At 50.5% G+C, this 15,283-nt stretch overlaps 1 protein-coding gene across 3 annotated transcripts in view; it reads right to left on the bottom strand.

Moving 5' to 3' along the window:
- The window catches only part of COBL (cordon-bleu WH2 repeat protein), a 304,019-nt gene extending 290,782 nt beyond the window's left edge, over positions 1–13,237 (bottom strand). The window contains exon 1 of one of the 3 annotated variants that reach the window (XM_069587302.1): positions 12,896–13,237. In XM_069587302.1, coding sequence (XP_069443403.1) covers positions 12,896–12,936 — 41 coding nt within the window. In that variant the 5' untranslated portion in view covers positions 12,937–13,237. Of the gene's footprint in view, positions 1–1,311; positions 1,739–12,895 lie in introns of those variants that run through there. The other 2 variants (XM_069587304.1, XM_069587303.1) reach the window with 2 other exon arrangements.
- Positions 13,238–15,283: the final 2,046 nt, after the last annotated feature.

Genomic DNA, 15,283 nt, shown 5'->3' with positions numbered 1-15,283 from the left:
ACAGGGACACCCTACTCCATATTTTATAATAACCTACAAGGGAAAATAATCTGAAAAAGAAGAAATATATATGCATATGTAACTGAATCATCATGTTGTACTCTTGAAATTAACCCAACATGGTAAATCAATTATACTTCAATTAAAAAGTGAACACTCCCTCCCGAAGTAAAAAGTTAAGAGTGAAGTCTGCACTCCTCCGGCACAAGTTAAGAGTGTATTCTTAAAACCTCCCTGGTTTAAAAAGAAGCCATCCATTATGTCCCATTGACCTCGCCAGCTAAAGTCTAAACACTGACATAAGGATACGAATCATTTTAAACTCCAAGGGAGAAGTCTCATCAAGAAAACATTCCAAATGTATGATATCCCCCCTGGAGTTGCCATTCAGATGCCTCGTCTAAAAAGCAATGGTTTCCACAGACCAACAGCAGACAGAAAAGGAATTTCCTTCCAACTTTGCACATGTCACTTGCCGCTTGTGACTGGCAGATGGAGAGTATGCCACACAGGTTAAGTAAAGCCTCACGAAGCGGGATAAGTTATTTGTGTGAGCGTGACTAAAAACAAGCTTAGACAGAAAAAGAAAACAGACTGGTGAAAACAGATCCTGGGGAGCTCAGAGTGCCTGTGCAGAGGGACCTTCAGGACACTCAGGTGCCCCTGGGGGTGCTCCGTCAACCCCACCCGGTGAGGATGGCGGTCCCGTCTACCTGCAAGGCCCCCTGGCATCCGCTGCAGGACAGGCCAGCACCAGCACTGCCCCAGGCAGGCTCAGCTCTGAGAGTCACCCGGGCCGTCTTGACTCCTAGCTCCTTCCTGCTCAGAGGCCAGAGATGGGGCACATTAACCCGGGGAGACCCCAGTCTGATGCCCACCCACCTGCAGGGGCACAGGAAAGGCCGCCTGGTTCACAGCAACACTCACAGCCTGGCCTGCAGTCCAGCCAAGGCTGCCCGCCAGAAAGCCCCACCCCAGCCCTGTGAGCCTGGGTCTGCATACCTTCCACTCTGAGGGCAGCCTGGCTGTTGGGCAGACCAGAGCACTGAGGTCTCCTTAAATGCACACATGCAAGACGCAGTGAGCTGAGTCAGCACCCCAGGCCAAGGGAGTCTGTGACATACTGTTAACTCCTAAGCCAGGGTCTAGCAGAGCACCTTCCAGGGGGAGAAGCTGCATTCGAGGCATCACGTTGATTCACAAACACCTGGTCTGTGCTTGACAAGAGCTCCACTCCCACCCCTTACCTCTCACTCCCACCCCACTTACCTCTCACTCCCACCCCTTACCTCTCACTCCCACCCCACTTACCTCTCCCCAAACAACACCCCACCCAGGCGACTCAGGGCTGCACGTCCGGAGATGTGCCAACACGGTTACTGCCAGGTGGGCACCACCACAGACCCCTGCACAAGCAGGAAGCCACGTGGTGCTGAAACGTGGGCCGTTTCTTCAGGAAAACGCCCTTGAGAGACACAGGCGGCTCAGAAACAGCCTGGGGCACCACCTGCGGAGGCCAGATGGTGGCTGGGCTCTGGAAGTTCTACCTCCGTGTGCCAGGTGGCCGTGGGGTGAGGAGCAGGACACTGGCCTGGAGACTTCGGTCATGTGACAATCCCACCCCCGGGCTGCGGACAGAATCACCATCACCAACTTTGGAGGGTCGGTGGGGGCCGCCCTCCCGGGCCAGGGCTAGGAACGCCTGTCCTGTCAGCTGGAAAACCTCACCTTCACAGATGACTAAGGCACTGAAATGAGGAAGGTCCTCATGCAAAGCATTTCTGCCACCTCCTCTGAGAAAAATGTCCAGCCCCAAAGGCAGGATTCCAAAAATGTGAAACACGATGGTCTGTCAAGAGAAGAACTGATGAGTAACAAGGAGACACTTCACAAGGAAATCTTTTTCAGTTTAAACGAATTGCATTTCCAAACTGGTTGTCATTACTTTTGTGAAGGCGGTAAAATCCTTCACCTAACCTCATTTAGGATACACACTCTTCATCTGTGGATCCCAGCACGTTAACCAAGCAAAGATATCTGAGGATGGGGAGCGACGGGTGGGCCATTAGAGACACTCAGCTTCAGGATCCCCAGGAACCCTTTTTTTAAAACTCTTTGGCTTTTATTGAAATATAGCTAATTTACAGTGTTATGTTAATTTCCGCTACACAGCAAACTGTGTATATTAACATATATATAAATACATACATTTATACACATATCTCTTTCATATTCTTTGTCCTTATGGTTTATCACAGGGTATTGAGTATAGTTTCCTGTGCTACACAGTAGGATCTTGTTATTTGCACACCCTATATCTAAAAGTTGGCACTTACTAATCCCAAAGTCCCAACCCCTCACTCCCCCAGCATCTCCCCACTGGCAACCACCATGTTTTAAATCCAGCGGGGTGATCTGGTGTGGTTGACAGCTCTGCAGTTCACTCTTACTCTATGTGATGCTTCCGGGACACCGTGAACCCCTGGGATGTCTTAGGAAGAAGTGGTTTAGACGGAGTGTCAGAAGGAGACAGTTCTCAGTTCTACCCCAAGCCAGTTACAGGTGGCAAGACAGACGGGCATCCAAATGGGCAGATGGATAGGGAGTCTTGGCAGGGAGCTACTCTCAGTGGCAAATGTCTAGATTCTGGCTACACTGAATCAGTCTCTTTCCAACCTAATGGTTTGTCTATTGAACATTAGTGGATTCTGCTCTTAATTAATAGGGCCCTACTCAACACAACTGTATTTCAGTTCAGTTCAGTCACTCAGTCATGTCCGACTCTTTCTGACCCCATGAATCGCAGCATGCCAGGCCTCTCTGTCCATCACCAACTCCTGGAGTTCACTCAAATGCACGTCCATCGAGTCGGTGATGCCATCCAGCCATCTCATCCTCGGTCATCCCCTTCTCCTCCTGCCCCCAATCTCTCCCAGCATCAGAGTCTTTTCCAATGAGTCAACTCTTTGCATGAAGTGGCCAAAGTACTGGAGTTTCAGCTTTAGCATCATTCCTTCCAAAGAAATCCCAGGGTTGATCTCCTTCAGAATGAACTGGTTGGATCTCCTTGCAATCCAAGGGACCCTTAAGAGTCTTCTCCAACACCACAGTTCAAAAGCATCAATTCTTTGGCGCTCAAATGTATTTAAGTCTCAAGAATTAGCCTCAGGAACACAAGTCTCCTCTTTTGCTGTATTATCACTCCCACCCTAGTTATTTTTAAATTCAATTCCCTAACCTTCAGGTTTGAGAAAACAGCCAGGATCTGATTTGGGAGTCTGCTGCTTTGCCCAGGACTGAAAGTGAGCTTAAACGTCATGTCCGATATGCTCACACACACATTCTTACAGCCCATTTTCCCGTCTCCTAACCTCAGTTTACTACCTAAGCATTTAAGGCTTCAAGCCGTTTCCACATTTCTGAAGGGTCAATACATCTGGTCCACTCCATGAGCCCAAGGCTATGTGGAGCACAGATGCTGAGAGAGAGGCCTGGCAAGGATCCCTCACCCTTTCTGCTGCTCTTCTCACCAACCCAGCCAACCCCTGCCCCCGATCCAGGCAGGAACCCAGATTCTCCTGCTGCAGCCACCCCATGGACCAGGTTTGGAAATCCTCCTCCCTCCCCACCTCTCCAGGCTGGTGCCCATTATTAACAAGCCAAGTGGACAGGACATGCATGGCAGGAACAGAGACATCATAAAAAGTAAATTGCTGGTGCCCTGATCTGTTCCAGACAAAGGTGAGGCAGGGTCAGAGCCAGGCACATGCATGGGTTTCTCCTGGAGGCCTGGGGGAGGCATCACTGCCGCCCAGCACTGTGTGCAGCCCAGGGCGGGCTGTCACAGGCCCACAATTGCGCCGCGGAGGAGCCCTGCGCCGCTGCTGTGAGTGACACTCAGACCAAACTGAGGATGCGTTTCCAGCAGAGGCCAAGGGGCTTCCAGGGCCCCTGGCCTAAAGAAATCAGAGCCCCTGGAATCCCGGAGGAGGAGGGGCAGGGCCACCTGGCCTGTCTGATTACTTTCAACGCAGCTCCTTCCAGTCCTCACGGAGAGTCAGAAGCTCAAGCACGTCAGCAAGGACCCCGGGCCACTCCCTGGTCCTGTCCCCTCGTCTTCCATGACTGGAAAGGAGAGGGTGATAAGGACAAGGCTGGTGGGGAGGATGCAGAAACGGGAGCCCTCAGGCATTGCTGGCTGTAATGGTGAAGAGCGTCGCTGCTGTGGAAAGCGGGGTGGCGACCCCAAAAGAGTCAAACACAGAGTCCAGTTATCCCACCCCAGGGCGGACTCAGAAAAGCAGTCAGAGCGGGACCTCCAGAGAAGCATCACTCACAGCAGCCAACAGTGGAGGCGAAAGTGTCCACGGACAGATGAGTGAACAAACCAAAGGCGGGAACACACATTCAGCCTTAAAGGGGAAGGAAACTCCACATGTGCTACGACAAGGACATTCTGCTAAGCGACATAAGCCAGTTACAGAAAGACAGACGCTTCAAGATTCTACCTTTCTGAAGTCCCTGAACTCAAATTCACCCAGACAGAAAGTAGGACGGTCAGTGCTAGGAGCTGGGGGCAGTGGGGTGGAGAGTGACTGGATACAGTATTTCAGCCTGGGAAGAAAACAATTCTGGCGATGGATGGTGACTGCTGTACAAGAATGGGACTGTATTAACGCTGCTGAGCTGTAGAGATGGCATGTCATGTAAATCTTACAACGATTAAAAAAAGACTGGGTCACAGACATGAGCAAAGGGATGTGCACCTTGAGGATCAGACCCTGAAAATACAGGGCAGGTCCTCTGCCTCCCCCCACAACCGCAGGGCTGGAGCAGACGGGGGCCACACACGGGCCACAGCAGAGCCACTGGGTGTGAAGAAGCAGGTGCCCTTGGACTTGGTACCTTGCCTTGGCATGTTCAGGCTGCTTTTACAAAACACCACAGACTAGGTGGCTTATAAGCAACAGGCACATACTGCTTGTAGCTTTGGAGGCTTGAAGGCCAAGCCTGGGTGCTGGTGTGGTCCAGGGACCTCTTCCAGGTCGCAGATTTCTTTCTCCCCCTATCTCCATGGGTTAGAAGGGTCAAAGGGAGCTCTCAGGGTGTCCTTCATAAGGGCACTGATCCCAGTAGGGAGGGCCCAGGCCCACCCTCATGTCCTAACACCTCTAGGAGCGCACCTCCTACCTTGGAAACCCCTAACCTCACACAAGGGTTTCCAGCAGGGGAATCAGCACAACCACAAGAGGTGAGGGTCAGGGCTCATCATCTGAGATGTGATGAGGGGTTTCAATGGCTGTGAATGGAGCCCCCAGCTACACCTGGGGGAGGAATCAGGAGCTACCTGGGAAAGAAGAAAAGTCGCCGGGCCCTGGGGAGAGAGGAAGCCTGAGGGAGCAGGGTGCACCGCCGTTCAGGAAGGACAAGGGGACAGTGAGAAAGGAGATGCTGGACCTGCATGCTCACGAGGGTGCCACTGACCGTACCTGGCTGCTGACTGTTACATGAACGAAAACTGAAGTGAAAGATTCGGTCTCACATTCCAGTGGCTCCAGACAGGACACAGACACAGAGCATCTTCATCCTCACGGCGTTCCGCTGAGCCGGGAAAGAGGCAGCAGCCACTCCAGGACGGGACCGTGGGCTCGGCTCAGAGGCCACTTTAATCCTACGTATCTGACACCTGGACCCGAGTCTTCCTATTCCTGAGCCTGAATTCTTTCCACTAAGCCTGCCTGTCTGCTTTTGATGAAGAAAGTCAAATTGGTTTAATGGCCAAGCACAAGGAATTCTGGATTAGGGAAAGATCCCTGCCTGGGCCAGCAAGGGTGCAAGCACATCCATATGTGTCCACGTGTGTCCACGGAGGAAGACAGCCTGCTGTCCCCTACCTGAAGGAGGGGAGAAGGCCTGGAAGTCAATATCCCTTGTCTGGGATCCTGGGTAATGTGGTGAGAAGGAAGAAGAAAGAGTGATCAAGCAGGATTCCTGGTTATCTGGCTCACCTTTGGGAGCCCTTGTCAGTTTTGGGGGGGGGGGGAAGATAAGGACTTCAATGATCTTTTGAAAGTGATCAGTGTCTCTTAAAAAGAGACCTCCACTTAGTTTGGTGGAGGTGGGGACTGAAGCTGCAAAAGTCGCCAGAAGCATTTATGGTCTGGGAACCTGTCTCATCAAATGGATCGCAGTGAAATATGTCTGAGTTGCTGCTTGACAAGCTTTTTCTTTTTAAAAATAGAAATGTTTTTGGCTGTGAAATTTATTCTAATTGACCTTAACCTGTAGAAGACATGGTCCTGGCAAGCAACAGCATAGCAGCCAATTAGGAGACCAACAGAAGAGAGCACAAACCCCACAGGCTGCAATGTATCCGCCCAGCTAGGGAAGTGAGCATCCTTGTCCCTGAAGAGGAGGACTGTCCCTGAGATAGGCAGGAGGAAACGCAGCAGCTGCTGGAGACCCAAGAGCGTGCACAGCAAAGTCTAGTTCAGAATAAATAAACACCATCAGGTCCTCAAGTGTCCAAGGATGGAGGAAGAGATAAAGAAGATACGGCACCTATACACAGTGGAATGGTGGCTCACATCTGCCTGTCAATGCAGGAGACCTGGGTTCAATCCCCGGGTCAGGAAGACTCCCCTGGAGTAGCAAATGGCAACCCACTCCAGTATTGTTGCCTGGGAAATTCCATGAACAGAGGAGCCTGGGGGGTACAGGCCATGGCATTGCAAAGAGTCAGATACAACTGAGCGACTGAATATGCACACACACCAAAAGGAACAAAATTGGGTCATTTGTAGAGACCTGCTGCTGCTGCTGCTGCTGCTGCTGCTAAGTCGCTTCAGTTGTGTCCGACTCTGTGTGACCCCATAGACGGCAGCCCACCAGGCTCCCCCGTCCCTGGGATTCTCCAGGCAAGAACACTGGAGTGGGTTGCCATTTCCTCCTCCAATGCATGAAAGTGAAAAGTGAAAGTGAAGTCACTCAGTCGTGCCTGACTCTTAGCGACCCCATGGACTGCAGCCTACCAGGCTCCTCCGCCCATGGGATTTTCCAGGCAAGAGTACTGCAGTGGGTTGCCATTGCCTTCTCCATTGTAGAGGCATGGATGAACCTGGAGACTTACCAGAGTGAAGTAAATCATAAAGAGAAAGACAAACATCAGATATTAACACACAGATGTGGAATCTATAAAGATGGTCCAGAGGAGCCCACTTGCTGGGCAGGAATAGAGACAGACTCGAGAATGGACTTGTGGACACAGAAGAGGAAGCGGGGCGTGGGCTGAATGGGGAGACTGGGACCGACGCGTATATATCACCATGTGTAAAACAGACAGCTAGCGGGAACCTGCTCTAGAGCGCAGGGAGCTCAGCTCGGTGCTCTCTGGTGACCTAGAGGGTGGGGTGGAGGGCAAGGGAGGGAAGCCCAAGAGGGAGGGGATACACGCATGCCTATGACAAACCTAGACAGGGTATTAGAAAGCAAAGACATCACTCTGCCGATAAAGGTCTATACAATCAAAGCTATGGTTTTTCCAGTCGTCATGTACGGTTGTGACAGTTGGACCATAAGAAAGGCTGAGTGCTGAAGAATTGATGCCTTTGAATTGTGATGCTGGAGAAGACTCTTGAGAACCCCTTGGACCTCAAGGAGATCAAGCCAGTCAATCCTCAAGGAAATCAGCTCTGAATTTGTAGGACTGCTGCTGAAGCTCCAATGCTTTGGCCATCTGATGTGAAGAGCCAAATCACTGGAAAAGACCCTCATGCTGGGAAAGACTGAAGGCAATAGAAGAGAGCAGCAGAGGATGAGATGGTGAGATAGCATCACCAGCTCAATGGATATGAAGCTGAACAAATTCTAGGAAATAGGGAGGGACAGGGGAACCTGGAGTGCTGTAGTCCATGGGGTCACAAAGAGCCAGACACAACTTAGCGACTGAAGACAGCAATAGCTGATTCACTTCATTTTACAGCAGAACAATATTGCAAAACTATATCTCAATTAAAAAAAAAAAGAAGCAACATCATCAGGTCTTGGCAACAATTACCATCATTAGCTTTGTATAAAAGCAAATGAAACCACACAAAGTACAAGCAAGAAAAACCCTGAATACTACGGCTGGGAGAGATGAGTAAAAAATAAAGGATTATGGAAACATGAAGGAAAAGTGATAAAGTTGATGACATTGTCATCAGTTCAGGTGCTGAAAGCCAGCAAGTGGTCCTGGAAGATGAACACTCCAGTGACAAGGTGAAAGTGAGAAAACAAAGGTATAAGGTGGAGGGGGGTGGAATTTGCTTAAATGAAAATTATAAATAGTAAAAAGGTATAGTATCAATATGTCAATAATACAAATCAATATTAACTAGTTTCACTGCAGAAAAAATTACAAAGATGAAGATATATAAAAACCCTCAGTGAATCATGAAACACCAAATCTATGTTCTGTTACAGTATTAAGTAACTGAAAAACAATTTACAACTAAAATTATCCAACACATACAATCCACAGACTCCATGATTAAATGCAGATGGGGAGAGAATAAAGGGGTGCTGGAAATACACATGTAAACACACTGAACACTTTTACTTAGCTCAGACCTACATCACAATCAAGTGTTCGTATGTTTTAAATTTGCACAATTTCAATCGAAACACTACTTTGGTGTCAAACATCTCTACTCACTTTTAAAACTTATGACCAATTACAAATTTAAATTTAATAGCAAAGCACAGAAGGCCTAGAAACCTACAGACAACCCACAATCACTGCTTTCCTAATAATTATGGAAGCACTTTCAGGTGTTCACAAATTATCACTTCACGTCCCAGGTCCCAAATTAAAGAGGCCACCAGACCCAGACCTGTATGCTCGTGGGGGTGTCACTCGCCTGGACCTACCTAATAATAATAATCTGATCCGCTGGCACCAGGAAAAGTCAGCCAGCGAGGGAAAGAGGTGGAGCCACAGGCTGCTGTGCCTGGTACAAACATCTTCACACCAAATTTAATCACATATTAGCTTCAGCTCCATCACACAATCACCGAGAAATACTTACAATGCTCTAAGCTTACCTGGTATTGTAACAGGGGAATACTCAACTTCTCTAATGTATTAAAAAATATTAAGAAAAACTATTATTACCAAAGAATAAAATTCTGAGATCTTCTCTCCACTTTATATCAAATAAGAACGAGTTTTGATGTCCTTAAATAAACTACTGACTTAAAGAAGAGCTCAGAAGTAACATCTTAAAAAAAAACAGCTCAAATTGAATGGGAAAATTTTAATGTACCAAGTAATCAGGCAGGCTGTCATTTTTAAGGGTATAAACACACTTTCTAACAGGTTAGCCAAACGCCTAGAAACCTTAAAAAAAAAAAAAGGCCCAGAAGCCTAAACTTGTTTTTACAGAGCACACCTGCTAATATTTCACTATCTTTGCATGCTCCTGAGAGATAAGGTAGAGAATGACAAGGTGGCCACCCAAGTTCACGGTCAGGAGTAGCAGGCCTCCCGTACTTAACGGTATGTTCGGTGTCAACAGGACTCAAGAAGCTCAAGTTACCTACTTCGATTAATCTCTTTGAAATTATTTCATTATGTTCTTATAACTTGATTAAATAATGACAAATTTAAGCAGAGAAGGGAATACCAGCTATGTCTCCAGGGAGCACACATTCTGGTGAAACTGACTCACAAACTCGCACTGATATTTACACAAGCACGCTCCTGAATGAAGCCAATGGGCAAAGGCACCAGCTGTTTAGACATTTCATGTCACTGGAGACTATTTTATCCTACAGAAATACGCATTTCCACCATAGGGAAAAAAAAATTAACTACTATCCTGCCAAACTCGCCAATATGCTGCCCCTTGTTCCCACCAGCTCCAGTGGAAAATTTAATCCTGTGTCCATAACCAGCTACTGGGATGGGGGTGTATGCATGCATGCCCAGGTGCTCAGTCATGTCTGACCCTTCGTGACCCCATGGATTGTAGCCCACCAGTCTTCCCTGTTTATGAGATTTTTCAAACAAGAATATTGGAGTGGGTTGAACTACTGGGGTAGATCTCACAAATACTCAAACAGATAACTAAAAGTAAGCCAAAAAACTTTGCCTTAAATGGACTTGGAGACATTTTAAAACTTTACTCAAACGTAATTCACCTTTACTTGCATTCTAGAATATTCTATCAATTAGTATACCTCAACTAAGGTCTGAAATTCTTGAAAAGTCACACGGTCTGATTGGTTAGTTTTTGCCTATGTCCTCTTTCCTAAAATAATACTTTTCCCCAACAGTTTTAAATTAAGTGAGCCCTAAGATATGGTTTTAATGAAATTACTAGTAAAAACCTAAATTCCAGTCCAAATAAAATGTATACTTGTGCTCTCAACAAAGGTAACTAATAACTATGTATTAATAAATTAGGCAGACATACAGTCAGTGGGTTTACATTCACTAATGTATCTGGCCCTTCAGTAATTCTCAAGAAGGACTGTCATACACGTTATTTTATAAGGTGACATGTCCTTAATTCAGTGTCCCCCATCCAGCCCATTTCTACATAACACAAGGCAAAGCGCCAGTCTCAGTGAACAACAACAAATTCATCACATCAGTCATCTGCCATGGTGCGGAAAAGTAATAGCTTAATGAAAGTGGGATTAGATAACCAATCATGGCAGTATCAGAGAAAAAACATATTCCCTGGAGCATGGAGCACGTGGCAGGCATTGCCTTATTCTCAGGTAACAGATCAGAGGAGATGGTAATTTTGGTGAAGAACCAACAGAAGCTGACTGCCACCAATAATGTACCAAAGCCAGAAATTTCACATCTGTATCTTTCCTTTCTGATAGGTAACCAATACACTCAAATTCTATAAAACATTCAAAGAAAAACAAACAAAAAACCCTAAGACCATTTCTGCCCTCTGATTTTAAGCATGCTGCATTTGGTTGGCGTCTGTTCACTAAAAGGTACTAAAACAAAAGATACAATACTTGAGAATTAGAGATTTTAAAACATTATGTCTGTGTTTCTTGGTCAAAGATGTTCGTATAAGACGATAGGAGGCTCGGCATGTGAGTGTGAGGAAAGAGTCAAATGCATCAAGAGTAACAATCTCAGGTTTGTTACCATATCGACAGCAAAAGCCACTAGTCTCTGCCGGGGGGTTTGCACGTGAAGGCCAGAGGTCTGCAAAGCACCACGAACCAGACTGGGCGGGGGTGGGGGGTGGTGACTGACTTTCTGCTCACCAATACCACCCTGGAAACAGTGTTCCAAGTTTAGAATCCCCATTTCTTCTACAATCAGATTCTTTTAAAGGATTTTACAAGTGCTTTTTGGATACAATTCTGCTGACCTCTTAAATGTTTGTTGACCTCTTAAATGTTTGCTGACCTCTCCAAATAAAAGATAGTTTTGCCAAAAGGGTTCCGGTCTCCGTAAACAGACTCATTAAATAACCTCTCCAATGGAGACAGATTAGCAGCAATTCTGTTTCACATTTCTCGATGTCGTTTTGCGATGCCCACTACCATGAAAACGGACTTTCCACATTTCTTTTCTCTGGGGGAGATTTGTTTGTTCAAAGGAAATTACATAACTGCCAGTAAGCGCACAGCAAAAAAAAATTTAAAAAGTTCCTTTTAACATTCCTCAGCTTCAGGATTATTTCATTTGCTAACCTGGCTCACTTTTTCCTGGCATTAAAGGCAGAGTTAAAAAAGAAAGAGGCAGTTTTTGAAAACCTTTTGCGCACTTGGGCAGCACCGCAGCCTATGAGTACGCGAGGGCAGGATGAGTCAACGGGGACACACTGCAATGAAAAGAGATTAGTTGTCCCCAAAGCTGCCTCACTGGAGACCAGTTGCTAGAGCGGAACGTGGGCCCCTTCGGTAAGCAGGTGCAGGGCCCACCCCAGGCACTCATTCCATTCGCAGGACTCATCACACATTCGCTCCAGGCCCTTGAGACAGCTCGCAGGTCCTGGGTGTGCCCCGCGGAGACACACTGCCCTGGCAAGCCGAGCGCGCGACCCCTTGAGCGCTGAGCGCAGGCCACCGGGCCCGGCGGGGGTCCTGCACAACTCAAACTCCAGCTCGGGATCTGGTTAAAGAGCAGGGTTATTTTTCTTATATTACGGAAGTTACTCTTTCAGCGAGTAGAATACGAACGTGACCTGTAATCCGCACACACGAGCTGTGGGACGTAAAACAGACCCCGCGAAGGTTTGGGTAAAAGGATCGGCCACGCAGGCAGCGATAGGAGCTCCCACTTTAGTGAGATGCTGGGGTCCCCGGGGTGGGCCCGGTTCACATGCCAGTGCCCTGTACCGAGGAGCCCCAAAAAGTCAGCCAGGGAGGGGAGCAGCAGAAAACCTCCAGGGCAATGCCCTGTACACAGCCTTCCCGAGACCGCGGCACCCAGGCGCCTCTGGGTGCTCGGACCCTGTTCCCCTTCCTTTTGCGGGGAGGAGGAGCGGACGGTGGGGCGCGGCGACAGACTGGCAGACAATCACCCCAGGGGCGAGTCAGCGACAGGGCTGGGGGCCCGGCCGCGTCTCCGCCGCCTTCCTCCCCTCCCGCAGGGGGAGCTCTCGCGGGTGGCAGGGAAAGCTCGTGGGGCTCCGCCCGCGGGGACCCCCAAAAGGGAGCGCACAATCCCCAAAAGGAGCGCGCGCACAGACGCACACACGCGAAAGGCGCCGGGGCCGCGGACTGACACTGTTACCCGGGCAACGACCTGGGCGCTCAGAGTCCACAGCTCCCTTCCCCCGCCGGGCGCGGGCTCGCGGCCCCGAGAGGGGCGCCCCGTCCCGCGCGCACGCCGCGCGGCCGCCGGCGGCCGGGGGCGCCCGGGGCGGCTTACCCGCTCGGGGGCTTGGCCGCCGAGGCTCGCGACGCGTCCATGGAGTCTGCGGCGAGGCGGGGCGCGGGCGGCGCTCGGGCCGCGCGAGTCAGGCGCTCGCAGCCGCCGCCGCGGCCCTCATTCGCGGTCTCCGCGCTGACCCATCGTCCTCCGTCGCGCGCCGGCGGAGGACAGCGGCCCGGCCGGAGCGGCGGAGGGGCTGGCGCAGCCCCGGGCGGGCGGGGGCGCGGGCCCGCGGGGAGGGGCCGGCGCGGGGCGGGGGCGCCGGGAGCAAGGTGCGCCGCGCCCCCGGGAGCACCGCCCCCGCGCCGCGCGCCTCCGGGGCGGCCGGCTCTGCCCGCGGCGCGCGCCCGGGGCGGGGGCCGCGCCCGAGGAGGCGCCCGGCTCGCCGCCGCCCGCGCCCCCGGGCCTCTGCTCCCGGGAGGGAGGGCCCCGGTCTCCGGGCGCCGGGGGGTCCCGGGAGCGCGCCGCGCGGCGTCGGGGAGGAGCTGCGGCGGGGGAAGCACCTGGCGGCCTCTCGGGCCGGACGAGGGCGAGGTGGGCGGACCGACGCGGGGACGGGGGCCGGAGCACTAGGCGTGAGCGGTGTCAGCCTCGCCGCCCTGGAACCCAGAACCTCCTTCCGGGCGGTGGCTCTGGTGCGGTGGGTCTCTACGTGCGTTCCTGACCTGCCGCACCTGGGAACCTGTTAGAAAGGCAAATTCGGGCTCCACCGGGTCAGGTATTGGAAGCTGTGGGCGCTGGAGCCGGCGCAGCCTTGCTCCTGGGAGCTCGGGTGGGCGCACGCTCGAGTTTGCCTGGTTGTTAGACGGGCGCTGCGGTCGCGCTGCCCGGTGATGGATTCGAGGGGCCGCGGACAGAAACGCCAGCACAGGCAACCCACGTGGGGCCCAGAGCAAGCCAGCCAGAGACCCCAGGTCTTCCGAGCTTCACCTCACACTCCTTCTAACCCATCCCAAAGCCACAAAAGGGATCTGGGCTAGTGCGGAAGTCTGATTTACAAAAATGACTCTTCCGTGGGGTTCCAAGGGCTAGAATAAAATATGAGTAAGTCAGCTTGCAGTGATGGCTGTTGGAGGAGACGTTCCTTTGAGTCTAAAACTAGGATGAGGAATCCAGAGGCCTGCCTGAGCCTTCCTCCCGCTGCCCTCCAGCTTTCCCCTTCCTTCGGTAGATACAGAATGGGAAATCCTTGCTGGGACTTAGCTACTCAGGCCCGGGTCACCAGAGCGCACAGCCTCAGAGCCCACCACGCTGCAGCTCTGTCTTCCCATTCTGCCCATCTCAGGCATCTGCCTGGAATGCTCTGCGGTGTCATTTCCAGTTCCACCTGTGGTCCCTGCTCAGATGCCACCTCCAAGCCCTCCAGGAGCACTCTGTGCGAAATACAGGCTTAGTATTTCTCTGCATGTCCTGAGTTATTTTTATTCTAATAATTTATCTATTTGTATATAGTATACATTTTTAATATATATTTTAAATATATATTTGTTTGCTTATTTTAAATATTTGTATTTACAAATAGCTGTTTATGTTTTCCTTATAGATAATATTTTGCTTCTATATATGAATGTGTCTGTGAACTTTGTTTATATAAGTAAACAATTACAGATGCAAACATTATAAATCAATGGAATATAAATATCTATGCCATATTTGGCACATTTTGTCCTTGTCTGGCCATCTGCCTTCTCCCCTAGAATGTGATCTCAGTGAGTGTTGGGCCTTTGTCTGCCGCATGTATCATTGGACCTCCAGCATTTAGGACAGTCTGGCAGGTAGACGGGGTGCCTGATGAATACAGGGTGTGCTGAATGAATGAATCTCCTAATCCTCCGCCCTCTAGGTGTGAGGATCAAAGACTCCTCCTCAGGATCTCTGGGTCCTCCTTACTCGGGAAGCCACATAAGAAAGGGCAGCCTAGGAGTGGCTAGAGATTCCTGTCTGGATCCTGCTGAGGGTGCAGGAGGAAGTGCAGCTCCCTGGAAGGCCTGGAAAGGCCGCAGGAGGAATTGGGGTGGTGGGGAGAAGGAGAAATAGCCCAGTGTTCCCAGTGGAGAAGGGGGTCAAAGCAGGCAGCTGTGTCTCAGGGAGGCAGCATCCGGGAAAGATGAATAGAAGAAGGCAGTGTCCCACCTCCACTCTGATGTTCAAATTGCTCTAGAATAAAGGCCCAGAAGGACCCAGAGCCCTGGACACCTCTCATTCCAGGAGGGCCACCAGGCATCTCAGACCCTGAAACCCTACAGGCACATTTATTTAACCAGGAGTGGAGTGAAGGGTGAGGATTGGTGAGAGAGGTCATGAGGAGGAGGGGGCAGGATCAGACTTGCCCCAGGAATGACGGGCTGAGCGCCCAAGGCTTTAGGGGAAAGTTGGGCCAGCCTG

The sequence above is a fragment of the Ovis canadensis genome, chromosome 4 (assembly GCF_042477335.2).
Source record: "Ovis canadensis isolate MfBH-ARS-UI-01 breed Bighorn chromosome 4, ARS-UI_OviCan_v2, whole genome shotgun sequence".
Lineage (NCBI taxonomy): Eukaryota > Metazoa > Chordata > Mammalia > Artiodactyla > Bovidae > Ovis > Ovis canadensis.
This window is presented reverse-complemented; position numbering and strand designations above follow the sequence as displayed.